The following is a 27,762-nucleotide window of genomic DNA, read 5'->3' as shown; positions in this document are numbered from 1 at the left end:
AGCACAAAAATGGTAGTCCTGTGCTGAAAATTAAAATAGAAAACGACCATTGTTTTATGAGATGCTGGGTAATCCACCACCCAATGGTAATGAGGAACAAGTGATGGACTTGAAAACTAAATGGTGATTTTAAAAAAAATAGATCTTAAGGTATCTGTTAATTTTAACAATAGTTAATGTTACCAAAAAGAGACTTCCTCTCTTCTCACATGAGTAGAATGATAGATACCATTCACACCTTTTTACTCCCACAACAGGTATTTTTAAGTGGGACAGACACAGCTTATAAAAGAGCCCACCTAGCCTAACAAGTGTCCTTTCTGCTCAGTTTACCTGTGTGGCATTCCCATGATCACATAATCCACTCCATTTTCACTTGACTTGTCAATTATAGTCTTCAGGGCCGGTATCAACACTTCACAACCTTCCAAGCCAAAACGTTTCTCAGATGACCACTTTCGCTGCAGGAATTCTTCAAACCTGGGAGACAAAGATCCATGTAAACTTGCAGATAGCTTCTTAAGAACAGTATAGACCAACACATAAGGATTTTCTGACTATCCAGAAATAAGATCCAGACAATTAGATAACGCTAGAGCTGGATGACTTAAGTACAAGAATGACTCTTCTTTCACACCCACATATCTATACTCCTGTTTACTGATGGCCTGAATTTCTACTTTGTAAGGTGGCAGATGAATGCAGAAACTGGGCAGCTAGGGTGTAGGGGGAGTCTGTCTCAGGCTACATTCCACGCAGGCAAGTGGTATTATCCTTTCTACATCCTTCCTTTTGTATTTCTCCACCATTAACTGCTCCAGATATCTAGCCATTCCTTTTAACTCATGAACACCCCAACTCTACTTCTGTGGGATTTTAACTCTTAAGTCTCTATCGTGCAACATATTCAAGCCTAAGTCTGAAGGAATACTCCTCTCCTAACAATAATTGCAAGTGAAGTTATGGATTCTGTGTCCTCAATGACTGCAAGTTGGGTTGTGAGGCTTTAGAATATGCATTTGTGTGGAAATGTATTTCCTTGAAAGGCCTGCATTTTGGGGACACATTTCAAACTCTAATATTATACCAGACATGTATACCTGGTTGACCGAACCAGCCTTGCTAGTAGAGTGCGCTTCTCCTCATTTGTGAATTGCATGATGCCTGGAGTCTCAAATTTCCGTCTGATCCACTGGCACTGCTCCAGGTCATTGATAAACATGAATTCCACTCCAATGTGCTGGCAATAGGCCATCTATTTTATAAACACACAAGGAAAGTACTATAAAAAGGGGTTTTAGCTGAAGACAAAGTATGATGACTGCTCAATCAGATAAAAGCATGGTAGTCAACTCTCTAACATGCATGCTCCTTTCATTGGCACAAAGAAAGTGACCTATGAGGTATTGCCAAAGATAGGGCCAGCTCCCTTTCCCTGTTATAAATAAAATAATAAAATATTATCTGTAGGGGCTCAAATAAATGTGGGGAGATTCAAATGGGTAGTGAAAAGAGGAAGCCAGAACCTTTAATTTCTATCCTGTGGCTTACTACTTTCATGCCCAACCACTTACGTGCAACAGTTAGCATTTTTCAAAAATCTTCCTCATCAGTTACATTTATGGTAGCAAGAACAGATGTTAACTTCATGTACTGGGTAATTCTCCAAGGAGGATTTCCATCTCTAGGAAGGTGGTTTCTTTGGCATCATAATGTGAAGAGGCAAAAAAACCACTTAACCGCTGAGTGTGTTGTATTGGTTAGCAAAGGCAAGAGGATCATTACAGAACATAGGTTAGGGATTGAATTGACTTTAGAGATGTTAAAATTCAACCCTTTCGTTTTTACAGATGCAGAAACTGATGCCAGGGGGGATGCAGTGACTTGCCCAAGTCAGAGTTAGTGAACAGCTATGGCTAAGATTTAAACCCAGGTCCTCTGACTCCATTTCTACTAGTCCTGGGCTGCCTCTCTCCAGGAGAGCCTTCACAGTCTCTCTTCTTTAGTATTCAAAGGATTACAGATGGAGAGTTAGAAGGCTCCAGAAAGCTCATCTAATCCACAACTTTCATTTTACTCATGAGGAATCTGAGGCCTAGGGGAAGTGAAGTGACTTATCCAAGGTTTGTCCCAGACAGGCAGCATCAGAGGCGAGATTTGAATCCAAGCACTCTGGCTCCAGAGCCATGCGATGCTCTTCCCACTGTACCATGCTGCCTCCCTGTATAAATAAATATGGTGTAGCTACCCAGGTAGAATTCCTTCTTTTCATGATTTCCTCCTCCATAAACTTCCAAAAGCTCTGGATTTTAGGTTACTTTACCAATTGGGTTAAATCCCTTTAAATCTTCGTGTCATGGTTCCATAGTTCACACTCTTGCCTCTCATGACTTACCATTCCCCATAACTTTGCTGCAGAATTGAATCGCCTTAGGCATTTCTTTCCTTCTTAAAACGTAGGTCCGCTGAATAAAAGGCATATATGCAGCTCTTAAGCTACTAATGCATCGAACATTGTTTATACGCTATAACCTAAAAATCTGTGTTTCATATTTCCCTACAAAAATTTTTCAGGACGCATGAAACATGCTGTTCTAGACATAGGGACAGAAAAGATCCACATAGACACTTTGGGTATAATAGTGGTAGGGTGTGAGGAAGGCGAATGTGGAGAGGGGAAAAAAAACAAACAGTGAGAGAGAGTGTAAAGAGGTCCCATTTATAAGACAGAAGCACATCGACTAGAAAAGGGGAGAGAACATGCCGAGGAGAGTTGAAGGAGTGGGGCAGGGCAGAATGTTGAAACTTCACCGGGGAGGCACGATGCCTTCTTCAGCATACTTCTGCAGGGGCTGTGAGGAGCCTGGGGAATGCCCCTGTCTGTCATCCGTAGGAGTTCAAAACTTATCAATTCCAGCTTCCCAGAACACATGCTGGACAATGAAGAGAGAGAAGGCAGTGGCAACAAGCCAATCTTTCCTCCCTTCTCTACCCTCCTATGCTCTAGAGTCTTTTTAAAGTCAAAATGAGCATTTTGCTAGTCCTTGATGCTGAATGAATACAATTCAAAAAGCATTTATTAAGCACCTAGTACTTGTAAGGCAATGAGGAAATGAGCTCTTAAAACCAAAGATTATCAAAACTCAAGAGACTTCTTCAGGATATAAGTTTTAAGCACTTCAGTACGATTTCTTGGGATCACAGACATTTAGAGTTAGAAGAGAACATAAAAATCATCAAGTCTAACCCTTTCATTTTTTAATGAAGCAACAGAGGTCCAGAGCATTGAAGGAAGCCATCAAATACCTCCTATTCATTAGGATCAGAACCCATGTCTCACTTGTGGCATAATGACCCCCTCTTTCTTTCTTATGTCTTTAAAGTATAAGGATTCTTATCATTATGCATGGGGTAAGTTCTAAAGGATGATACTATATTTGCTCACAATAAAAATTAAAAACAGACCCTGGTACTGAAATCATCATCCAAGTCAAGAACAAGAGAACTTTGCCTACACATGAGATATGATGGAGAAGGGAAGAATCCTTAGCGGCTTAATTTTGGGAAGGATATCTCTTAGCCCCCCAAAGTGATTCTGTAAGTGTTTGAGTAAGATAACTTGTTACCTTTAGAGGAGATCTATGATAATAAAGACAATGACACTTAAACTGGGTTTATGAGGTTAGTCCAGTAACAATGGACATTAGTAACCTTTATAGAATTTATAGCTAATTTGACCCCATGGAGTTTTAGTCTCCTACTTTACTTGTTTTCCCAGGCTGATCTGAATGACAGACCTCAGGGTACCTACCCACCATAGTTACTGATGATGACAGAAAATGTACCTATAGGCATGTGTCTGAGAGTACTAGAAGTGATTATGGATGTACATGAACCAAAATCACTGCTGACCTGAAGGGAAAGGAAATTCTTGTCAAGTCTTATTAAAGGTCCCTTCAGTCATCTTAAGAGTTCATGTTTTCCCCATGCTCATCACCATGAGCTGTAATTTACAGCACAGTGAATTTTTAGTTCTTTGATTTGGCATTTATCATTTGATACTAAGCCCTAGTGGTTTAGTTTATATTCTTTACATCCTCCTCTTATGTGTGAGTGTCCTTGTTAGAAACTTACAGGGAAGTTTCTCTTGCCCTCCTGAGAATTTTGGTGACAAAAATCTGAATTCTACCATTGAATAAGTCAAAGTGCAAAGGGAACTGACAGGTTAAATATTCCAGAAATGATATGCTACTCTTCTCCTTAGTTATGAAAATGGAATAATTTGGGAGAGGCCTTGAATCACCCAGTTTCTTTCAATTCTTGTTTCAATTTCTGGTTTAAAAAAGGTGGGATATTCTCCAGGATTGGTTCTTAGCTTTTCAGGCTGATGTAGCAAAACCCGGAGAATAATGTAGCAATACTACCTTTAATTTTTTAAAGTTGTGGGTAGTACATATTACACCTACAGAAGACAGAACACAGAAAATCTGGCATTGTAATCAAGTATAATTTACAATAAAAAATCTGAAACACAGAAAGCAAACACTAAGAGATTTAGAGAGCAGTTAGAAGAGGACCACCATGACTATATAAAACAAATACTTTCATACAGGTATACGTATACACACACACACACACACACACACACACACACACACACACCTTTAGTCTAGACCTGTGATTTCATTTGTGATAGGAATTCCCAGTGTAGAAACTCCCTCTACTGATGCATGCTAGCAACCTGTACCTTGGCATCTTGGGAGAGTCTGACTAGAACACAGGCTTGCCCATGGTCTCACAGCTAGTATGGGTCAGAGGAAGTATGAGCTCTTCCTGACTTCCTTCACTAGGCCATAATGCAGCTCTATGTCTACGTTGCTTAGTCTTGCTGAGCCTCAGTTTCCTCATCCATAAAATGGGGATTATAATAACAGAATTACCTAACAAGGCTATTGTGAGGATCACATGAGATAATATCTACAAAGTTTCTTGCAAATCTTAAAGCAATATATAAAATGTGAGCGGCTACATTATCATGTGGATGTATAATGTACACATGATTTTAATCAACAGGTAAATAGCTTAGAGTTTATGGTTTTACACATTATTTTATTCCTCATTTTAAAAAGTAATCCTTATAAACTTAATGACATCTTTAGCAAAAAAAAAAAATCTATTATCTTGTGATCTAAAACAAGCCCCTACTACTATGTGAAGTGTTCCCCACTGGCTGACAGAGGAAAAACAGAACTCTGTCGATAGCTTCTGAAGGGTGAAAAGGGGTTTCCATGCCCTTTTTTTTAAAAAGAGATCCAAGAATAACTCTATCCCTGAGATTCCGCTACTAACACATGTCACATATATGTCTCTTACCTCTAGCCGGCGGATGATCTCTCGGAGTGGTAGGGCAGACTCCTTTCCCCCAATGAAAGTAGTAGTGGGCAAGTGGAAGACCTTGTCGAGGTCCGATTCATCCAATCCATAAAACCCTGCAGGATTATTGTGGGTGGGACAAGCCAGAAGAGGAGAGATGTATTTGCAGAATATGGGACAATCACACAGGAACCAATTATTTGTGGAAAGGAGGAAAGGACTCCCCCCCCGGGGAGAAAAAAATGAGAAAAAAAAAATCATACTAGACCAAACATATAATTAGGGAACAAGTTTGCATGAAAATAAGTAATAAAAAATATTCATAGCCAGGAATGTAAAATTCAGCAGGGAAACAAAAACAAGGAACAAAAATTAATGGGCAATGTTAAGAGAGACAATCTAGTAAAACAATAAATGCATGATTTGTGTACAAATGCTCCCGGTAGGGAAGCCATTTGTAACAATTTTAATTCCATATCCACAAACATTTTGAAGCCCCCAAAATCATTTGGGGGTATGGGTGCAGAGAGGGAAAGATCACAAATGGCTTTTGAACAAGTTAGCCATAGACTGTTCAAAAACAATTAAGGGAGAGAGTAAAAAACAAGGGATTAATAGTTCTAGTTAGACAACAAAAAGGGTTGTAGGAAGAATAAGGAATGAAATAGGAAAACAACCAGAAAGAAACAGGCATTAAAGCTGTGCCTCAGAAAATCTGAATAGAAACCACTGGCCCTAAAGAAAGGAGATAAGTAACAGGACAATGCAGTGGGGAATACTTAAAGCAAAACTAAAACTAAAACCCCAAATTCCTGCTTTTCTCAGCTTAGTCTAAAACATCCCAAATTAGAAAAAACAAAATGAACTTGACTGGCAGATTTTTTTCTTTTCCAATTAATCACATATTTATTGAACACTTACTGAGTGTAACACTGGGCACTTTCCTCATGTAAAATTTGGTGTACTAGCAAATGTCTTTAAAATGATTCCTTCTCTACCCTCCCCAACCCCCCAGGATAACTCTCAAAGGAACTGACTGGCAAGATTTGGTAATGAACAAAATGACTCAGAGCAAATTCACAGTTCATATCATCACCCTGTAACAAAATGGTGGCTGATTTTCATCAAAAGGGCCCATCTTCCATGATTATTACTCAGTGAGCTCTGGAGTTTGTAGAATATCTTACTGCTTCATCTTAGTGTGTTCTTAAGTCTCCATGAGATAAAAATGGGTAAAAGGACACCTTAATCATTGGGTGGGAGTGGGGGGGAGGTGGCGGTTGCAAATTTGTGCAATGATTGCATATGATAAGACTGTCCTTACCTCAGAGACTATGCCCACACTCCTCAAACAACTGATATTCAGCACTACGCTACTCAGCTTGTCCACAAAGGCAAGTTTTGAGTTACTAGCTTGGTAAACTGGAATCCTAACACTGCATCACCCCCTCCCCCAAAGACTTGCTTCTTCCAGAGCAATTCCTCTGTGCTTTTTTATTTTTCCCATTTGTTAAGAGACTCACTAGATATTCCATTTATTTAGATCTACCCTTGCCAGAGGGTCCTAAAGAAGCCTAGCCTAGCTAGAAATTAAGCATTCTGCCCTATGACACAGCTTCTCAGGGACATCCAAACCTCAGGACAAATCTAAAACCAGAATTCACAATTCACCTTGCCAAAAGCAGACAACAAAGTAGGCTTGTTGAAGGCTGTGGTGGCAGAAACAATGGAGGGCAACCGCATATTCTAGGTCACTATTCTCATCCCCACCCCCTTTTTTCTGAGGGAGCATTGAAAGGAGGAGTAGGGATGCCTCAAGGAGGCAATCCAACCCGGCAGATAGGTAGGCAGGTATGATGCAGGACCTGGTGGTAAACTTCCCCAGTAAAGCAAAAGGGAAGATGATTACGCTCAGCAATGGCCTTTTAGAATATCAAGAGGTATTTGGTTTAACTATCCTGGGTCACCACTGTAGGGCTCATACCATTCTTAGGCACATTACTCCAGCCTGTCCTATCTTCCATTTCAGTGACTCTGGAGTGGCTGGGCTGCCAGTTTCTGGGCATGAATTTTTTCTTCCTCCTTCAGAGAAATACTAGAGCCAGGGGGGATATATTACAGGTGGGAAGCAGAATGACAGTCTCCAGGTGGTTGGCCTCATTCTGCTCAGCTTGAAGCCCCAAGGGAATGCAAGGGAGGGGCTTGCTAAGCTGGAGAACTATCAGTGAAAAGGAGTGGGTTTGGGATAAAGTGATGTAGAGGAACATCTGTCAGGGGCAGGACTTTGAATAGCAGGCTGTCTTCTCCCACAGCAGCATAGAGAAAAGGCAGGAGGTGGGGGAGTGGAGTTGCAGGAGTGCAAAAAAAAAAAAATGGTAGCTGAGGCAAAAGCAGTTCCAAGTGGCCTCTAGGCATGCAGGTTCATTTCCATCACAATACTGCCACCTACCTGGCTGTGAGATAAGGAAGCCTGTTAGAATTCCTGGATAGGCAACTTATGACTGCTGTTAGTGTCTGGAATGAACTGAGCCAGGCTGCTAAGTGAGAACGTTAGGGGCACTGATTCCTCCCAGGCATATACACGGCTATCATCGCATCAGTATGAAGAGTCATGGCTATGGACACTAAGACTTTCTTTCACTGCATTTGTCAAGTAGAGATAATTTGATTAAGAATTCTGCCTTAAAATACAAGAATTTTGACTGACTCTGGAGCATGTGAAATGATAACCTTGATAACACTACTCAGGTTCAAAAGGAATCACACCTAACAGACTTTGTTGAAATAATTGGGTATCTTTCTTCTAAAAACAGAAGTGTGGGAGTGTGTATGTATACACATACAGACACAGACACACATTCGATTTCCCTGGCCAACAGGGAAAATCTGAGAGGTCAAGGAGACAGCTTAGGGCTCAGAGGAAAGTTGACCTTCCTCATGGCTGCCCCGTCTAATAAAGATGGCCAAGGAGCAGGGAAAGAAAAGATCTTTCTCCATAGCATTGGTGTGTACCATATCAGCAGGAGCCTGAAACTAGTTATAGCTTAAAACCTGGACATGCAGAGTCCCCTGATAAGGACAAGGACTGGAAAGCCTTGTCAACTTGGAGTTTAATATGGTAGCCTGTTTCTACTGAAGCAACGTCTCTGTTCTCACCTTGCTGGACTCTAAAATTCCAAACTGATTTCACCAGAAGGCTTTGCTTACAGTCACTGTGAGGACCCTAGCAATGTCAAAAACTTCCTGTTTTTGATTCAGCAGTTTTGCAAAACACAGGGAGTCAACTGAATTATTCTTAACCTCGGAACCTGCATAAACATATCCACAACAAATGCATGTGTTAATGCTAAGGACAAGGTTGAGAAGCACTGTTAGGTGGACAGGGAAAGCTAGTCTCTGAATCAAACAAACAAAAAGTAACTGGGTTCAAATTCCACCTCTGATACAAGTCTATATGAACCTGAGCAAGTCACTTAAGACTCTCCCGGCCCCAGGCAAATCTCTAAGCCTGTAAGTTGCAGATCTGCTTTTTTAGGGGGAGTTTCCTAGACTAATGAAATCACAGGTCCTCAATAAAAACAAGAAAAAGAAAAACACCCCCCAATCCTAGATGGTGACCTATAGTTTTGGGAGGGAGCTAGGTGGCATAGTGGATAGGTGGCTGGGCTTGGAGACTTGTCTTCTTCAGTTCAAATCCAGCCTCACATACTTACTAGCTGTGTGATCCCTGGGCAAGTCACTAAACCCTGTTTGCCTCAGTTTCCTTTTCTGTAAAATGAGCTGGAGAAGGAAATAGCAAACCACTGCAGGACCTTTGCTAAGAAAATCCCAAATGGGATCATGAAGTGTCAAATACAACTGAAAAAAAGACTAAACAACAACATGACAATATCCCATGTTACTCTTATCTCCTTCCCATTTTTATCATGGGCTAGCTATCTGAAAATGGAAACTACCCATGACCATGTGATCTTGCTTATCTAACCATTAAGTGCCCTCTCTTTCTTAATATGAAATCAAAAAGGTCACAGATTGTAGATTCACTAATTTAGGGCTGCAAGGGACCTGCCATTTAGTCCAACATTTTACAGAAGGAAAAACTGAGACCCAGAGCAGTTAAATGACTTCCCCGAGGTCACACAGGTAGTGACAGAGGCAGGATTTGAACCTGGGTCATCGAACTCTAAATCAAACGCTCTTTCCACGGTAACAGTGATGTAACACTTTTGCAGCAGCTATTTGGAGGGAATAAAAGGTTTTAATTTAAAAAAAATCATATCCTATATTTAATTCTTTCACTCAGAAGAACTCTCTCCCCTCCTCTTAGCCTTGTTGGAAGGCAGATTGCACTATAGGATAAAATTTTAAATTCTAAAGCAAATTGTGCCTTCCTCAAGCCCTTTTTGTTAAGAAATAGTCCAGTTCTGTTCCTCCAGCCCCCTAGCATTTCCTCTAGAAAGGGAGGGACTGGAAAGTACTCTTCACTCTAATAGTCTGCTCTATGGTTAATGGGGCGGGGGTGGGGAAAGCGGGAGAGAGAGAAAAAATACTATTACTGGGGTAATTTTTACTTGTTTTTGACAAAGCTCATTCCTGAGGAGAGCTCATCATGATCCAAAATAGACTGGCCCAAATATAACAGTGTGCTTATAGAATTAAAAAAACCAAGTGTATATCCCTTGAAAATCTCTTTCAGGATGAGGACAACCTCAATAGAGATGCTGAAGATCTGAGCTTTACAGGGATCTCTGGAAAAGGTTTTTAGATGTGTAACTTCCTTGGTTTCCTCTGACTTAAGTCTACTTTCACCTAGGACTGTGTGGCTAAATCACAGAAGGACTAGCTGGTCTCTGCTTTCTAGTCTTTCAGTCAAATTTTAAACTCTGGTACTTATATAGATCAGATTCTTACTGATGTGATGACTATGACAAAGGAATAGATGGGGACTTCACTAGAGATTACCTATATAGGAATTTGGAGAAGGCCAAGGTTCAGGAGGAGACTGCAGGTTTAAGCAGGATGGCAGGTGAAGGCAGGCCAAGACTATCTTAAAAGCCAAGCTAAATTCTATATCCGTAGCTCTTTTTTATTCTCTGTAAATGAAGAGAACCTCAGGACACAGTTGTTCAGTCAGTAAGAGATGGATACTGCTCATTCCAACAAGGTCTTACTACTGGTTCAATTGTCCCTCAAATTAAGGGCAATGCTAAGAAAAGAATCTTTTTCCAAATACTGAGGTACCAGAACAACAGAAGCTGGAAGAGTCCTGGGCTGAGGAGGAGCCACAGAACAGAACACAGGGAAAGGAATCCACTAACATGCAGAACTTAACACGACTACTGCTTGGCTCTTGGCTAGTGACACCAAGAGGCCTAGATACTATGCCAAAGACCAGAAGCTCAAGATGAAGCAATGAGAGTGTTTACATGAAGATGGAAAATGCTTCTGCAAAACCAAAAAGTATGGGAAAACAAAAATGAGGTCACATGTGACAGATGAAGGGATGGGAAAAACAAGTTTTGAAACAATTTGCAAACAAAACATTTGATGAACGACTGGGAAGCTGTGCCAACTTTCCCCAAACTGTGCATGCCCAGAAAAGTTGAACATTCGACTTGAATAAAGTCCTCAGCTCCAGAAGGGTGAGAGACTTGTTCTTTGCATACCTCCTACAGTTAGCATTCGGAGTCGCTCCTGGAAAACTGCGAGATCTGGGAGGTGAGGGGAGAAGGGGGGAGGTGAGTCCAGAGGGAAAAAGACAGTAAGAGTTAGTTAAAAACACTACACCATGAAAGCAGTCAGGGAAAGCACAATTAAAATAACTTTAAACATAATCACACCAAAAGAAAAGGGATTAAATGGAAGATGACTACTCTGGGAAACAGAGATGGAAAATCCGTTGTAGAACAGCTGGAAAATCGATCAATAAAAATGAGAGGGGATGGGGGGGAGCCAGTTATCACCAACACATGGAAGTGATTGGGCAGTCTAGTTTGAGAAACCCTCACCTCCTTACACTTCCAAGTACGTTAAGGCAATTTTCTTAATTAGTCGAATATATCCATCTAGGTCTCTTTGAATTTAAAATTCAAAAGTTTGGGGTTTTTGGTGTACCCTTCCCCATCCAGGGTCAGTTTAACAGATGATGTAAATCATTCTTTAAATTCTAAGACTCTGAAAGAGAGGAGGATCCTTGGCTTCCACAGAAAGATTTCTTGCTCATTGATATTCCTAAAATGGCGCCATGACCAGCATAGATAGAAATTTACTGGCAAGGATTCTTCAAAAATGAAATTAAAAAGAGTATTGTAGCAACAGATGAGTAGCTGCATGTTTTCCTCCCCAATGGGCTTTTGGCTGAGCATTCTATAACATCTGTATTTTCCTCAATAACCTCTGTCAAGGGAGAAAATCAGGATGTCATCTTTAGCTGTACAAAGTATTCCATACTTCAGTTCAAGCTGCCTGGATGTCTGAAAGCCTGGTGAGATGTGTTGATGATGATATGAGAGAGAGAGAGAGAGAGAGAGAGAGGGAGAGAGGGAGACAGGGGGACGGGGGAAGGGAGAGGAGAGTGAGAGAGGGAGGGAGGGTAGGAGAGAAGGAGGGAGAGGGAGGGAGGGACGGAGAGAGAATGGTTATATATTCTGAATTGTAGAGGTGCAGTAAGCTGGGGGCTGCCTGAGAGCCACTCTTCAAAGGTCATCAAAGCTCCATCTCCAAGGAATGCTAAAAACTGGGCATTTTTGGTTAAAATAGACAGGGGGAAGCTGAATACTCTCTTGGATGTCAAAAGGTGAGTCCTACAATTTTAGGAAAGGACCCAAATAATAGAATATGGCCAGATTCTTCACTACCATCTTACATTGATTTTAATGGCACTGAGAAAATAAAGGACAATAATCGGTATGCAACTCTGGACCTAACAAAGTCAAAAGCACAATATGATTTTGGGAGAAGGCCTAACCTTGCCTCTATTCCACTGAAATCTAAAAGCTTCTTAAAATATCAGTGTCTTATTTAACTTTCCTTCTCTCTTTTCTAAGGATGGATAACCTTGAGATTTCTTTCTATCCAATCCAAAGCATCAGATCTCATGACCATGCCATTACATTCATTACAAAATTCCCCTGAGCTTATGTTACATCACTAACACTGCAAAGGCCAATGAAGAAAATGAGCCCAGGGAACACTGGAAGATACAACATTAAGTCTCATTTACAGAAAGTACTCATATATTCCTGGACCTGAATTCAATAACATCTCCTCCCTTTAAAAAAAATGCCAAAAGAATACATCTTTTCTAAATGGGTAGTTGAGTAATGCTATGGACTGCAATGCAGTCCTCAATGACTCAAGGAGAATTCCACTCAAGTTTTTTTTGTTGTTGTTAGAAAAAGCAGCAGAAGTACCCACTGATCAAGTTGGTTCCTGCTCAGATGCTTTGTGAGGAAGGAGGACAAATTCAGGAAGCCAAGTAATTGTGGCAAAAGCTTTCAAGGATGCAAGAATGATGGAAGGGTTGGCAGTTGTGAAGTCTGTGCTAAAGCAACAAGGGATGAAGAAATGATTTGGTTTTGTCTGTGCCCAGAGGAGCAAATTGAGCAATGTTGTACATGTCTAAGCAGTGGTTATAACACTGTCCCTTGGCCTTGCACAGTGACAAGAGGGGAAGGACGTGTGTGCAGGAGATTTTGCATATGCTTAATCTAGAGCAGTCTGAAGAAAAATGATCTTGCCTTCCCCTCCGTCCCCCCAGCTCTTATGCCGTCAGTATCTTGCTGTACTACAATCGCTTACTGACCAGCTAAGATTGATTTTCCTCTAGTTCTAATACAGGGGTTTATTTCTCTACATACTCCCCATTTTCTCTAGCTCAACCTCTCACCCCAGCCTTAGGGGAACTAAGCTCTGTTACTCACCTAGGGAACATACAGAAATTAACCAGCTACGAGGCAATGAGATTTCTAGTAAAGGCAGAGGGCTAAGAAGAGTTTCTGCTGCTTTGATGTCATAACCCAGAGAAACTATGGGAGCCAACTCACCTGAGTCTACATGGGAATTAGCTAGATTCAACACTTACAAGTTAAAGTGATTATTTCAAAATTTTAACTTTTTAAGAGATTGTCTGTTTTTGTGGATCAGTGTATCTCAACAAATAACAACTTTCCCCCTACCAAATGCCTTTCTACAAAAAAGTTCAAGTAGCACATCAGGCACTTTAAACAACAAAATTGTGTGATGAGACCTGTGATTTCATTGGTATGAGAAGATCCCTCTGAAGAATTTTCTTCTACTTGCTCAGATTAGCACATGCTCTACAGCCATAATTACAGACTTTAAGTTTTAGAGAGTTCTCTGGTGCACTAAGACGTTAAAGGTTACACAACCATGCCCACACCATTTCATTTAATTAAGAATGAGTTCTCTCTCAGGCTAATCTTGTTCCTGTTAAAACACATTACCCTACTGATTTCAAAAGACACCCAAACTTATAAGTGCCTTAGCATAAATTTTTCCACAAGCCAAGAGATGAGGATGCTCTTCAAAAGAAGTCTTTCCTTGATAAAAAATAACACATGACCCTCCCAATTTTCCAAACCTAAAAAATGGGGTTTTATGGATGGTAAACAGAGAGATAGGAAGGAAGGTTCAAAATGGCTAGTGCTATGTAGCATCTGTTTATAATCAAAGAAATATCTGTAATGATTTTTCAAAGCTTATCCTTTAAAAAAACTACAGAAAGTATAGATCTTCAAAGAAGGGCAATTAGTCAAATTGGTGAAAATTTGGCTTTTCTGGTACCTAATTTCACACATACAGGTGTCAGACTCTTATCCTGATGGGAAGAATCTATTGCCTTGAAAAACAAACAAAAAAATCCCAACATATCTATGATAGTTTTGGTTTGTACTTTCTTTTTCTTGAAAACTTAAGAACTGAAATTGCAGCAAGGACCCTTGAAGCAGACTGTTTTTCGCATCATAACTAAATCAAGATGGAGGTTTGCTTGGCTTTTAGAGGTTGACTGCATCTAATGTCCAAAAATGTCATGAGGAGGAATTAAACAGAAAAAATTCTAGTTTATAAGGCCCGCAGAAACAAGGTTATACACAATGGTTAGTTTTAATTTACTTTAGTAAAAAGTCTGGTTTCAATTTAGAATTACAAGAACACATACGTCCTTCTCCTCACACTTCCAGCCTTGATAAACAGGGGAAATGAGTTCATAAGTCAATAGTGGTAGGGCTTGGGGAATGAGGTTAGGTGCTGTTTGGGCAAGAAGTACCTTGCCTTTGTGAACCCCTATTTACTCTTTCAAGGCCAAATGTGGAAGAATATGCAATCCTGTAGCTACTCTTACTTATTCTTAGTTTTGTGTCTGTCACTAACTGGCTGTATTCTCAACATGTAAATTCCATTCCTGTCTGCTCTGACAGCTTGTCCTCCTTGCCCCCCAATCATCCTTTCTCTTGATAGCCAACCTACCCATGTCTACTGGCTTCTTCACTGCTACTGCCTACAAACATTTCCAAATCTGCCCCACACTTAAAAAAAAAATCAATTGACCTGACAATCTCTTCAATCATCTGGACAGAGTGCTGGGCCTGGAGTCAGAAGACCTGAGTTCAAATTAGGTCTCAGACACTCACCAGCTGTGTGATTCTGGGCAAGTCATTTAACCTCTTTGCCTCAGTTTTATCAACTGGGGATAAAGTGGGGATAATAGCACCTACCTCCCAGGGTTGTTGTGAGAATCAAATGAGATATTATCTTTGTAAAGCACGTATTAGCACAGTATTTAGCACACACTAGTTTGTATCTGAATGCTTATCTCTTTCCCCTTCCAACTATCATCCCATTTACTTCTCTCCTCCCTTTTATTGTCAAAGTCCTATATAAAGCTGACTACACTCAGCTTCCACTTCCTCTCTGCTTAATGATTTGTCATCCCCTTGCAATCGGGCTTCTGAGGTTACCTCTTAGTTGAAACTGCTCTCTCCAAAGTTACCAAGGACCTCTTAACTTCTCAATCTAACGGCCTTTTTCTTGTTAACCTCTCTGCAGCATATGATACTGCTGATCACCCCTCTCCTGGGGGACAATCTCCCCATCTATGGTTTGTGTGGCTGTTTTCTCCTGGTTTTCTGGCCTACCTGCCCAGCTGCTTCTTCACATTCCCTTTGCGTGGACCCCAGGGTTCTGTCCGGAGCCTTCTTCTCTTTTTCTCCTGTCTCTTGGTGAAGTCACTAGCTCCTGTGGGTTCAACTATCATCTCTATGCAACTGAGAAGCAGTTCTAGGTTATCTATCCAGGCCTCAACTCTCCTGACTTCGAGTCCTGCATTATCAGTTGTCTGCCAAACACTCCCAACTACCAGGTCCTACAAGCAGCTTAGCTTCACCATGTCCAAAACCAAACCTGTCTTTACCCCAAAGGTGGGACTCTTCTTAACTTCCCTATTTTTGCTGAAGGCACCATCACTCTTTCAGCAACCCGAGAGTCATTCCCAGCTTGTCCCTCTCTTCACTCCTCATTTTTAATCAGTTGAACCTTCTGTCCACTCACAAGGTCACCTCCCAAACAGTCCACGACACCCTACTTGGTATCCCCACCTTCATACTCTCCTCTCTAAATCACAGCTATTACACTGACACTGCTAACACCCAGCTCTGACCATGTCACTCCCCACCTTAAGAAGCTCCAGTGATTTCCCCCTTGCCTTTATGATAAAACACAGACTCCAGTTAGGCATTTAAAACCACATACAAACTAAATATAGCCTTGTCTTTCTAGGTTTATTGTACGTTATTCTCTTTCACATACCTACATTCAGCCAAGACCTACTTTTTCTTCCATCTTCCATCTCTGTGCTTTGCACATGTCCACGATGCACTCTCCCTTCCTCACCTCGGCCTCATGGAATCCCTAGTTTGCCCCCAAGGTTCAGGACAAATGCCACCTTTACTCATCTCCAACTATAAGGACTTGCTCCCCCCATTACTTTGTATATATTTCATATTTATTTAATTATACACATCCTTTCTCCCTAATAGGCAGAATGTAAGTTTCCTGAGGGCAAGGATCGTTTCCACTTTTGTTTTTATACTTTCTTACCTACCACAGTGCCTGCCATATAGTAAGTGCCTTAATAAATACATGAATGAATTGGAGTTTCAGTTTCCTTATCTAGAAAATTAGAAGACTGTACCAAGTGACCCTCGGCCATCCTTTTAAGTTCTAAAATTATGATCCCAAGTAAAATTTATGCATATTTCAGAAGCAAAAGCAAATTAAATCTATCCTGAATGTTTCATTAGGAGAATTCAGTTCCAGTCTGGACTCGGACTAGCTATGTATCCTTAATCAAGTACCTTAAACTCTTTGGGCCCATGTTCTGTCACCTGTAAAGCTAGAGGGCTAGCTCTAAAATCCTATGTTTTATGATTCCTTGTCCTGTATTCACTCGGTATTATGATGCTCTTCAGTTACAGCAATGTCTTCAGTGGGACAACAAAGAAATGACTCACTAATGCATAATTCTCTTAAGTGTATAATTCTCCATCCAAATGAATAAGCATTCCCTGAAGCTCACTAACTACTGCTGCCAGCTTCAGAGTTCCTTATTCCACAGCCTGCAGTGGCTCTAGAGTCTGATTTGCCCAAAGATTTGAACTCAGATCACTGGTCTGAAAAACAATCATGTACTAATATTCTGAGAAAATAGGCTCTGAATATGGCCAAATATGCCACCTAACAGAGGTGGCAAGGGTGGTATTAGTTACATCAAGGACTCCCCCATGGATCCTGCATGACTGACTATTCCCTGCTCTACCCAAGATCCAATGACTCCTGAGGATTTTCCAAATTTTAAAAAGTATACTCTACAATGGCCTCATGGGCCTTCAAAGTCACCAAAGGTTTAGAGGGATCAGACTGGGAGTGCTTAGCAGCTTAATGCTAGGTACCAGGAAACTAAACATCTCTTAAGATAACTGGTGGGTGGTAGGGTGGGTTCCAAAGTTCCATGCACTGACAGAATCATTACTTCTTGGATCATGAGGGTGCCACCATGGTACAGAAATAGTCATAGGGCTTCTCCAAGCCCTTTATCATCAATGACATGTATGGCTCTACCACAGATGACAGGAGCTGGCTCATGACCCATTCCAAAGCTCTTAGGCCAACTGGAACAAAGGTGATAAACACATTTATTGCCTTGAGCTGGGGATGTCTGTGAGGACACTAGATAAAATGATATTCAGAAGATTTCCTCTAAACTTTTATTTTGCTAAGACTAAGGTATCACTATGACAGAGGTAAAGTGAAAAGGAAAACTTGTATCATGCTGAGAGAGTCAAGAAAAAGGAACATAATGACAAACAGATAACGTCAGTCCTAGAAACAAAGGTCTTGCAAGCTTAGATGCACAAGACATTTCTGGCATTCCACAACTACAATGCACCTGTGTTTGTTAAGGGTCCACAGATTCCACAGATGAGGTAGAAGATTTTTCTTCTGTATTCCTTCCCCTCCCCAAAATGTCAATTTCCATGGTAGGACTGTAAGTAAGCTAATGCCTTTGTTGTAGCTGTAGCTAGATAATCATCAGACTGTTAGCATGCACAATGCTTTTCTTGTGGGGCACCTCAGCCATTTTTGTTAGTGATAATTATGATTGCTCTAGCTCAGGTTAGCATGCCACTTGGGACATTTATGGATTAACTCTTGGAAAGCACTTGTGGTTAAGAGAGCTCAGCAGTTATTATCCTGCACTAAACTAGTCAAATGCCAGCCTTCTGATTCGACTGAAATTAAGAGAAAGGGGTAAGGGATGCAGTGAGGGTTCACTTGGATGCCTCGGCAGCCTTTTAATTCCAGCAGGATTCCCTTTGTGTGGGGCACATGCACGACTCCCAGATGGCTTGTTGATTCCAGCCTTTCTGTACTCTGTGGGAATGCATTCCAAAGTTTCCTCATTGTGATCACTGACATTCAGGAATTCAAAGACTCAAGCTGCACATTCAACTTGCAATGAAATTGATATCTACTGTAAGTAAGGGATGTGAAAGGCCTGCAGCCCAATAGGAACTGTGACATGCTTCAGGCTCAAAGGGAATAGGAAGAGAGGGGTGTTGGGCAAAGCCCAAACTCAACCAAAGTCCCTACTTCTGCTATTCATCAAGTTTTTGCTCTAGGCCAAATATGGAACTGCATTTTATGGCCTAGAAAAGGGAAAACTGAAGGCAAAGGAGTTAGTCTTTGAAATAGTCAGCTATTACATGTTGGAAATTTCCTTCCCTAGTACAACCAGCCTTTTTTTAGAACAAAAAAATTCATTTTAATTTTAGAGACTATTACTTATCCCCTTCCCCTATAATTAAAAAAAATTAAGCTACTAATTTATATGGAGCTTAATGTTAAAGAATAAAACCAATTTTTATTTAAACTGAATAAAAAGACTTTTAATGCACAGATTGTGATTATTTCTTTAAAATTGAGAAGAAACAATGTGACCAAAGATCACAGGCCAAAAGCACCAAAATTGGACTGAGGAAGCTCTAGCAGTCTCACCTATAAATTTAGAGTGATCAGTACAAAGGAAACTTAAGACTCTTCCCTACTTATCTGTTAAGCATTCTGGCTCCCATCAGCTGTGAAAGGGAGAGAGGAGCTCAAGCAGTGCGGCACTAACTGCTCTAGGAACCCTCACCAAGTTTGTCTGTGGATGAGATAATATCAGCTGGAACGGAGGAGTCCAGATCAGCATCCAAAATTCCCAGGGGATCCAGCTGTGCTACATGGTGCCCTCGAATCTATGAAATGGGCCAAGAATGGAAAGGAAAGGACACATACAAAAGGACAAGAGAAAAAAAAAGAGGGAAGGGGGTAAAAAAAGTAAAATTACATTAAAATTAGTTTGCAGAGTAATTCTCACCAACGTTTGAAGAAACAGTTACTGGTGCATCATCAAAATTTACACAACTAATGCCGAGGGGATCAAGTTTTGCAATGTGGTGACCCCTGACCTGGAAGCAACAACACAAGTCAGTCAATAAACCGAATTTTTAAAAAGGCATGCATTTCAGACAAACCTTTCTGGAAGAGGAGTAAAGCCCTAACTGGGGCCTAGAGCATCAGCAATCTCACACAACAAGTATTACCTTTACCCAAGAGGCTCCCAGAATTTGTCAATCAGCAAAATGCAGCTACCAAGCTGCATTTATGTATTTATGGAAATAAGGGGACATGAACTTCCCACTCATAATCAGCTATGACATTCCCAAAGGTTTCATCCCTTAAGTCCCAAACTTGGCCTTCTTATCCAGTTGGCCAAGATCAACCAGAAAACAAATATGTGACATAACTCAGCTGTTTAGCAACTTACCTTGGTTTGGAACAGGAACATCCTACTTTGGCTAGCTAGGCAGAATTAAGGGAGGCTCATAAAAAGCCAATCACTGATTCTTCTAATGGACTGAAGGTTTCCACAGAGGACACCAAACTCCTTGATGGGACAAGGAAGTCCTTTGGTTTTAAGGTTATTGTGATAATGTGCCCTGAGTTCTTTCCCCATGGCTGTAAAGAGTAGCCTACAGTAAATATAGCCAGGTGCACTCAGAACCAAGTAAAAATCAAAGCAGGTACAGAACAACTTCTGACCTAGATTGTAGAATTTGAATGTCTAAAAACAAAAACAAAAACAAAAAAGAACATTCTTTCAAAATTTTAAAAGTTCCTTTAGGCTTTGGACACTTCATGTATAATTTCTTACTGATGATCTGTGAAAGGGGATTGTTGACTCTTCTTAGAAAAGATCAAATTTAAACTATCCCCAAGGGCACCGGATAAGGCGGGCAATAGGCACTGTGTCAAGATATACCATCTTTTTAACATTTGCACAACGAACAGAATTTTGGAACATATATCTGTCACTGGCTGGACCACGTAGGTTATGCAATGAGGATGTGGCAAAGAGCTGTTCACATTTTTTTTTTCTTTTCTGAGGACGACTGGAAGATCCCAATCCCTAGGGTGTCCTATATTCTACTGGCACCTAAAGAATCTTGGGAGTTAGAAGGGACCTCATCCCATACTTGGGCAAGAAGATATTCTAAAACATGCCGGACAAATGGTCATCCTATATTGCTTAAAGAGCTGCTGTGAGGGGGAACCCACTACCTTCTAAGGCAGCTCTTCAACTGCAATTTTGGACAGCTCTAACTGATGCAAAGTTCCTTCTTATACTAAGCTTGAATCTGACTCTTTTTAACTTCTACCCATTGCTCCTGACTGTGCCCTGTGGGGTCAAGCAGAAAAAATGTCATTTTCCACATGGCAGCAAATTAAAGATGTAGTTTCCTACACCTACACCTGCATAAACTCCTCTATTAATCAGTTAGATCAGGAAGGGCTCCCTTAACCTTTTTTGTGTCATGGGCCCCTTAGGCAGTTTAGTGAACTTTACGGACAGACCCATTCTCAGAATCATTTTTCAAGAATTAAAATAAAAGACATGAGGTTACAAAGGAAACCAATTACACTGAAATAGTTATCAAAGTATTTTATAAACCAAGTTCATGGACTTCAGGTTGAGAAGCTCTAATCTAGAAGAACACTGAGGATAAAGAGTCAGTAGTGTCATAGATTTAGAGCTGGGAGGGAGCTTAGCAGTTACTGAGTCCAAGAGCAGTGAGGTCATTCGCCCAAGGTCACACTGGTAATAAGTAGCTCTGTGAGTCCAAACTCAATGCTCTTTCCATTTTTAACAGTCTTTGAATTAAATGTGATGGCTTTAGACCTTAGCTGTGGAATTTTACTTCAAGTAGGCCAAAAGGATATCCTGAGCAAAACCTATTAGGTATGCTGTAGCCTGAAGGAAAGAAAGGCACATTCCCAAAATAAAATCCATAGACTTGGACATATATACAGATGTAGTCAAGTATTGTCCCCTTGTACCTCTGCCACCCAACCTAGATCCACCCTCTCTCTGCCTCTCCTACATGTTTCTCTTTGTGCCTCATTTATGTTTTCTCTAACCCTTTTACTCTACCCCAGTCTAACATGGCAGCCACCCGAAAAGGGGGCAAGGACTGGTCCACATTCTCCAGGGTCTTAGCAACCTGGCCTTGGTAACAGAAGATGGCTGACAGGTAGCGAGAGTCTTTGTGCCAACGTGTCACAATCAGGTTGCTCTATCCTTTCTCCTCTTTTTTTTTTTAATGTAAAACCATGTTTTAAGTTAATGTTGGGCTCATTCTTCCACACGATCTCATCATTGCCAACTTGTGAAAGACAGAGGACTAAAAAGGGGCTATTTGTACATCAGATGTCAGAGCCAACAAAGGAAGGTCTGCTTCCTGGGCCTGTAGCTATTCTCTAAAGTCCTATGACAAGCAATGTTAAAGATCAATGTTAAACTAGACTATGGAGATTATATTAGGGGAGGAAATATATGAACCCTACCCCCACCTACCCCACTACTACCACTACCACCAAAAAAGAAAGAAAAAAGAAGTAATATTCGTAACTATATGCACTATTTAAAAGCAGAGAAGGGTCAGTTTAACAACCCTCCTTTTCTGCCTACTGCCTGTTGGAGAGTCCTAAAGCTACTTACCTGATATGCTCTGATGAGAGACTGAACTGCAAGATGGTCTTCAACAAGCTTATCCACATTCGGTTGGGCATGAACCAGGGACTGGGCTTGGGTCAGTGCTGACAGGGCACCCAAGGGAGGGGGACTTTGGTAGGCAGTGCCAGGTGGGGCTCCAGCATTGGCATTTCGAAAGAATATGTCCCATGACTAAAGACAAGAAGACAAAGAAATGTTAGCTCAAAATCTGTACCTGGTTCCAGACCACATTTATATTTACTTAGACAGAGATAGTCATCACAGGTGGAGCTTCTGAGATGTGGGAGTATTTGAGCTGGTCTATTAATAGGGTCACAAATCTGGAGCTAGAAACCTTCAAGGCAATCTAGTTCAATCTCGCCCCAACCTCTCTATTTTACAGATGAGAAAAAACAAGACCCTGGGAGGTTAAGTGACTACTGCTCATGACTCCAAATTCAGCATTTCCTACAGTTATAATGTGCCACTCTTCCTGGTTCTCCTCCCAGACCACTCTTAAAACTATTTTGTTACTCTTAATGCCTCTTCTTCTGATCCTTCTCTCCCCTTGGTCTATGGTTTAGAGAAGCAGCAGTGTGGTCTAATAGAGCATTGACTTAGAATTAGCAAATTAAGGGGTTTGAGTCCTTCCTCAAAGAAGATAATATACATGCAGCACTTGGCAAACCTTAAATGGCTCTATGTAAACGACAGTTCCTATGATAATAATTATTACACTTAGTTTAGGTAGCTAGACAGTGCAGTGCTGGGCCTGGAGTCAAGAAGACCCGAATACAAATTGAGCCTCAAAGTCTCAGACATTTACTAGCTGTGTGATCTTGAGCAAGGGCCCTTGCCTCAGCTTCCTCATTGGTAAAATGAGGATAATAGTAACACTGATCTTCAAAGGTTGTTGCCAGGACTACGTAATTGTAAGGCGTTTAGCACAGCACCTGGCACCAGGTAGGCACTATATAAATGCTAGCTATTATTATCATTATTATAATATAGTGTGTATGATCTAGGATTGCTCTTCAGCACTTCTTTGAGAGTTATAGATCATTACCTAGTGTTTTAATCTCAAACTGAATCAGCAGCCGGGTGGTGCAGTAGATAGAAAATTAGGCCTGGAATCAGGAGGCCTAAATTAAAATCTACCTAATACTTACTAGCTGTGTGACCCTGAGCAAGTCGCTTCCCCCCTCTCTGTCTCAGTTTCCTCATCTGTAAAACAGAGATAGTACTACCATTTACATCCCAGAGTGGCTATGAGGATGGAATTTTACACACTATATATAGATATATACTTATGTGTGTGTAAATAAGCCTGGCACATAGAACACAATGAAATGCTGGTTCCCTCCCCTCCCTCTTCCCAATAGCTGTGTGACCCTGGGCATCTCCCTAGCCCTCAATTTCCTCATCAGTAAAATAAGAGGGGTTGGTCTCAAGGAGCTATAATGTCCCTTCCAGATCTCAATTTACGATCCTATAGGTGACTCTCCTCAAAGTTCAATCCTTGCCTCTCTGCTTATATTGTCTTTTCTTTTCCCTAAATGCCTAGTGCAGTGCTGGGCAGAGTAAAGCTCAACAAATGTTCTTTAAATGCAATAGAGGCTTATGAACCCCAAAAAAGTTGACATGGTTTTTTTTTAAATCGCCAAATCCCAGAGTTGAAGGAACCTCAGAATCTAGTCCAACCTTTACCCAAGGCCTACCTTGACAAATATCATTAGAAGTACTAGAATCATTTTCCCAGGAATTTACAAAATTCAAGCAGGTCTAGAAAATTTTTGAAGACTACTGAGCTCTAAGTTTTTCTTGCCCGGTAGTAATCGGCCAATTCTTAGGTATTCTCTATAGTCTACTAACCCATGACTCACAAGTCTTTAGAAGAGTGGTGAAGTAGGCTACCAATTAACAATTCCTCATTATGTCATGATTTTACAATTGAATGGTGTGTTACAATAACTGAACAGCCAATCATAGAATCATAGAGTTATAACCTGAAGGTTATATGGTCCAACTCTTTCATTTAATAGATGAGGAAACTGAAGTCCAGAGTGACTAAATGATTACAGAGGGTTACACAGGTGCTGGCACAGCTGAGACTTAAGTTCAAGGTTCTCTGGCTCCAAACGATGTATTAGAAAAATGACCTTCTTGTGGAAGAGAGGAAATTACCAAGAATGAGATGAAAGAAAAAAGAGAAGCCTGTAGGAGTCCAACTTGTATATGAATGTGAAGAAGAAAACCAACATTCCAAAACTATGTGAAACATTGAGTCACAGATAGCAAAGAGGTCAGACGTGGGCTCTTAAACTTTAACCTAATCTTTAATTACATTAATGACAGTCCCAAAGGAGGAATTTGATATCTGAAATTAGGAGACATACCTAAGAAATGAAAAGGTGGTGCCATCCCCAAGGCGACAACTTTCGAATATACTTTATAAAAATTAATGAATCTGTTTTTTTTATACCATTTTGATTTCCAAATATGTCTCTCTATCTTCCCCTATCCAAGGAGCCATTCCTTGTAAAAGAAGATAAAAACGGGGAAAAAGTTCAACAAAACTAATCTACACAATATTGACTTCAGTTATTTCTTGATATTGGCTCAATAATTGAGTTTCTATTCAGTTTTTTGGCCATCTCCATGTTGAATTAAAATCAAAGAACTTTTCAGCTGTGGGGAGGCCTAGAGAGAAATGTATCTGTACCTCTTCCATTTTACAGATAAGGAAACATACCTGTCCAGGCCAATGAGGACACAATTTGCCCAAAGAGCTAGTCTCTACAGGACAATGGCTCTTAGCTGACAAGTGTTTCCCTCTATCAAGGAAACCTTACAAAGACAGCAAAGAGGGCTTACTTACCATACTTCTTTTTCTGAAATTCAGTTTACAAAGTTAATGTTAGTGAAGCAAAATCAACTTTCCCTGTCAATGGAGATGAGCCCCTTTTCAGTGACTGAGCTGCTCAGGCCACAGAGAATTTAAATGGCTTGCCTAACACAGATAGGTCAGAGATGGGACCTGAGTCTTCCTGACTCTAAGGCCAGCTCTCTCTAGCCACTCCATTACAAAATTAGATATTCTGATACATTAATTACATGACTACAAATATATTCTAAAATCAGAATCATTGTTTTTACTTGCATAATTCTCTCCTCCATTCAATCATTTTTATTCTAAAATGGTACAGAAAAAAGAGCACTAAATTTTGAATCAGAGGGTCTGGCTTCAAAAATTCTGCCTCTGTCATTTACTATCTTTGTGACCTTCAGCAAATCATCTACTTTCTGTCATCCTCTAGTTTTCTTATCTATAAAATAAGTGGCTGGATTAGATGATCTCTATCCCATCCATCTCTAAATCTACAATTCTACGTATTCTCAGCAATCTTCACTACCCTTTGGTACAGGTCGCTCCTTATTGGGTCAGCCACTTATTCAGTATTCTGTGGTAAAAATGAGTTATGATTTCTAGAATGGATAGAAGAAATGTAGAATATAGCCAAATTCTCTACAAATACAAAATTCTTAGCTATTATGGAAACAGTGGAATAGTGACAACATAACCCTTTAAAGGCTATAAAGTGCTTTACATACATTATGCCATCAGTGATTTTCAACACACTTTCATTCTGCACATAGACATCTAAGGCAGAGAGGAAAGCAAATGTGCTCTACACAGGAAGATGAAAGCTTCCATTAGTTTGGCTGCTCATTTAATCCTTACCAAGGTGAGGGAATGACTGCCAAGTGAGAAAAACAGCAACAGTAAACAGGAGCTCTCTCTGATCCCCAAATCTTTGTTAATTTCCAAATCTAACCTTCAGTGTGAACAGAAACATGTCCTTCATTGCCTGAATACTCTTTTAGAGGAAGTTTTTTTTTTTTTTGGTAGGGAGAGAGGGAATGTATATGCAATAAGGCTGTCAGAATGGGGTCAGGCTTCTGCATGTTAATGTATAATGTATCTAGGACAGGATGGCAAAACCATGACCCACAAGCAACACTTAGTAACTTAGAAAGCTATGTACAAACAAGGCAGTGTTGTACCATGGTGAGAGTACTTACTCTGGAGACAGGAAGAACTGGGTTCAAATTTCACCTCTGATATTACTGGCTTTGTGATCACGGGAAAGTCACCCTCTTTGAGCCTCAATTTCATCATCTATATAATAGTCAATAATACCCATAGTACCTAAGGTACAGAGGCTCGATTGGGGTAATGTATGTAAACAGCCTTACAAACTTTAAAGCACTGTATCAAAAAATGTTTATGGTAAATATTTCTACAAATATAGGGCCCTAAACTAAATCTGAGAGATGAGGAGTTTAGCCGTCCCTAAGGCGCTGGGCGACTGGGTTGGTTCTGCTCATTTGCTACCCAAGTCTACCCTCATACCTCAGATGTTCTGTCTGTATATACATTTTGAGGGACCTGCCTTGGATGGCCTGTCAGGGAGGGCAGAAAACCCCTAAATGAGTCTGAGTACTGAGAAGGCTGGAGGAAAAATGAGTATTCTTCGAGGTGCTATTTCACCTGCTGAGATGCTACTTGTATCTCCCTCCACCCCCTTAAATCTCAGGACTACATCTCCAGGTTGCTGCCAAGTCTGCCAGTGGGGACATAAAAGCCCAGGCCCTTAAGTCACGCCGGCCACCAGGATACTAGCATAACCTAGCAATTTAGTGAAGAGGTGGACAGTGAGGATAAGGGAGTGAATCTCAGGCATGGGGTAGCCCCTGTAAAGGCACAGAGAGGCAGCAGATAGAACATCATGTATGAGGAGTAACAAGGTCAGTTTAGCCAGACCATAGATGAATGAAAGGGAATAATAAAGGTAAGAGGAGATATGCTCCATGTTATACAAAGGAATGGCAAACCATTCCTACAACTCACTAAATTCTCTTCTAACTTCAGGCAGTACAACCCTAGTGGCAAGAATGATGACTTGGAGGCAGAGGACCTGGTTTAAAATGTCACCTTTGCAAGTTAGCCCTTAGGTGATCTTCAGTAAGTCATTTAAACTACTAGGAACCTCCATTTCTTCATCTGTAAAATATTGGTGGTAGACTACTTAACTTTGAAGGTCCCTTTCCAACCATAAATCTATGTTCCCATTTTTTCTCAATCTCTCAAAAAATATTTGGCATATATGTACCTGATTAACCAAACATTTTTTACCCAAATAACATGACCTTTCTTCCTTGTCTTTGTCCCTGAAGAATGAATATCCAGAATCATATAGGCTCATCCGCTAGCTGGCATCACCATTAGTCAAGAAAAAGGCCTCTGTTCCATACCAAACTGGGGACCTTTCCTGCCCCTCACCAAATTCTTAGTGTTTTCCCCACACCATCTCATTCCTAACTACTATGAATTTGCTTTTCTGTGTATGGGCTCTTTCTCCCCAGGAAAATGGAAGCTTCCTAAAGGCAGACAGACTTCTCTGATTTTGCACTTCTAACATTACTCACAAAGCAGATGCTTAACAAACACTACTGAATTAAACTCCTTTGCCTTGATCCAAGAGAGCTGTTTGAAAGCAGACATGCATGGAAAGAGCTCACTTTAAGCGAAAGCTTTAATTCACACTGGAAGACTTTATCATGTCTGAAGTGACATCTACTGGGCTAGCTTTAGGACTTCCCCCAGCATTTGAGAAACCAGCACAAGGGTGTTGTGCTAACACAGTCCAACTGTTGCTAGCAGTTCTGAGAATTATTTTCTGTCACAGCTCATTTCAGAGGCTATCTCCTCC

The 27,762-nt window shown here is 40.7% G+C and overlaps 1 protein-coding gene across 1 annotated transcript in view; it reads right to left on the bottom strand.

The window, feature by feature from the left end:
* Window positions 1–27,762, bottom strand: part of OGDH (oxoglutarate dehydrogenase) — a 93,241-nt gene that overhangs the window by 28,345 nt on the left and 37,134 nt on the right. The window contains exons 3-7 of the mRNA XM_036750280.1: window positions 21,995–22,180; window positions 19,088–19,190; window positions 5,374–5,489; window positions 1,101–1,255; window positions 334–480 (exon numbers count right to left, since the gene is read on the bottom strand). Of these exons, the coding sequence (XP_036606175.1) occupies window positions 334–480; window positions 1,101–1,255; window positions 5,374–5,489; window positions 19,088–19,190; window positions 21,995–22,180 (707 nt within the window). The remainder of the gene's footprint in view (window positions 1–333; window positions 481–1,100; window positions 1,256–5,373; window positions 5,490–19,087; window positions 19,191–21,994; window positions 22,181–27,762) is intronic.

Source organism: Trichosurus vulpecula, chromosome 3 (genome assembly GCF_011100635.1).
Source record: "Trichosurus vulpecula isolate mTriVul1 chromosome 3, mTriVul1.pri, whole genome shotgun sequence".
Classification (NCBI taxonomy): domain Eukaryota; kingdom Metazoa; phylum Chordata; class Mammalia; order Diprotodontia; family Phalangeridae; genus Trichosurus; species Trichosurus vulpecula.
This window is presented reverse-complemented; position numbering and strand designations above follow the sequence as displayed.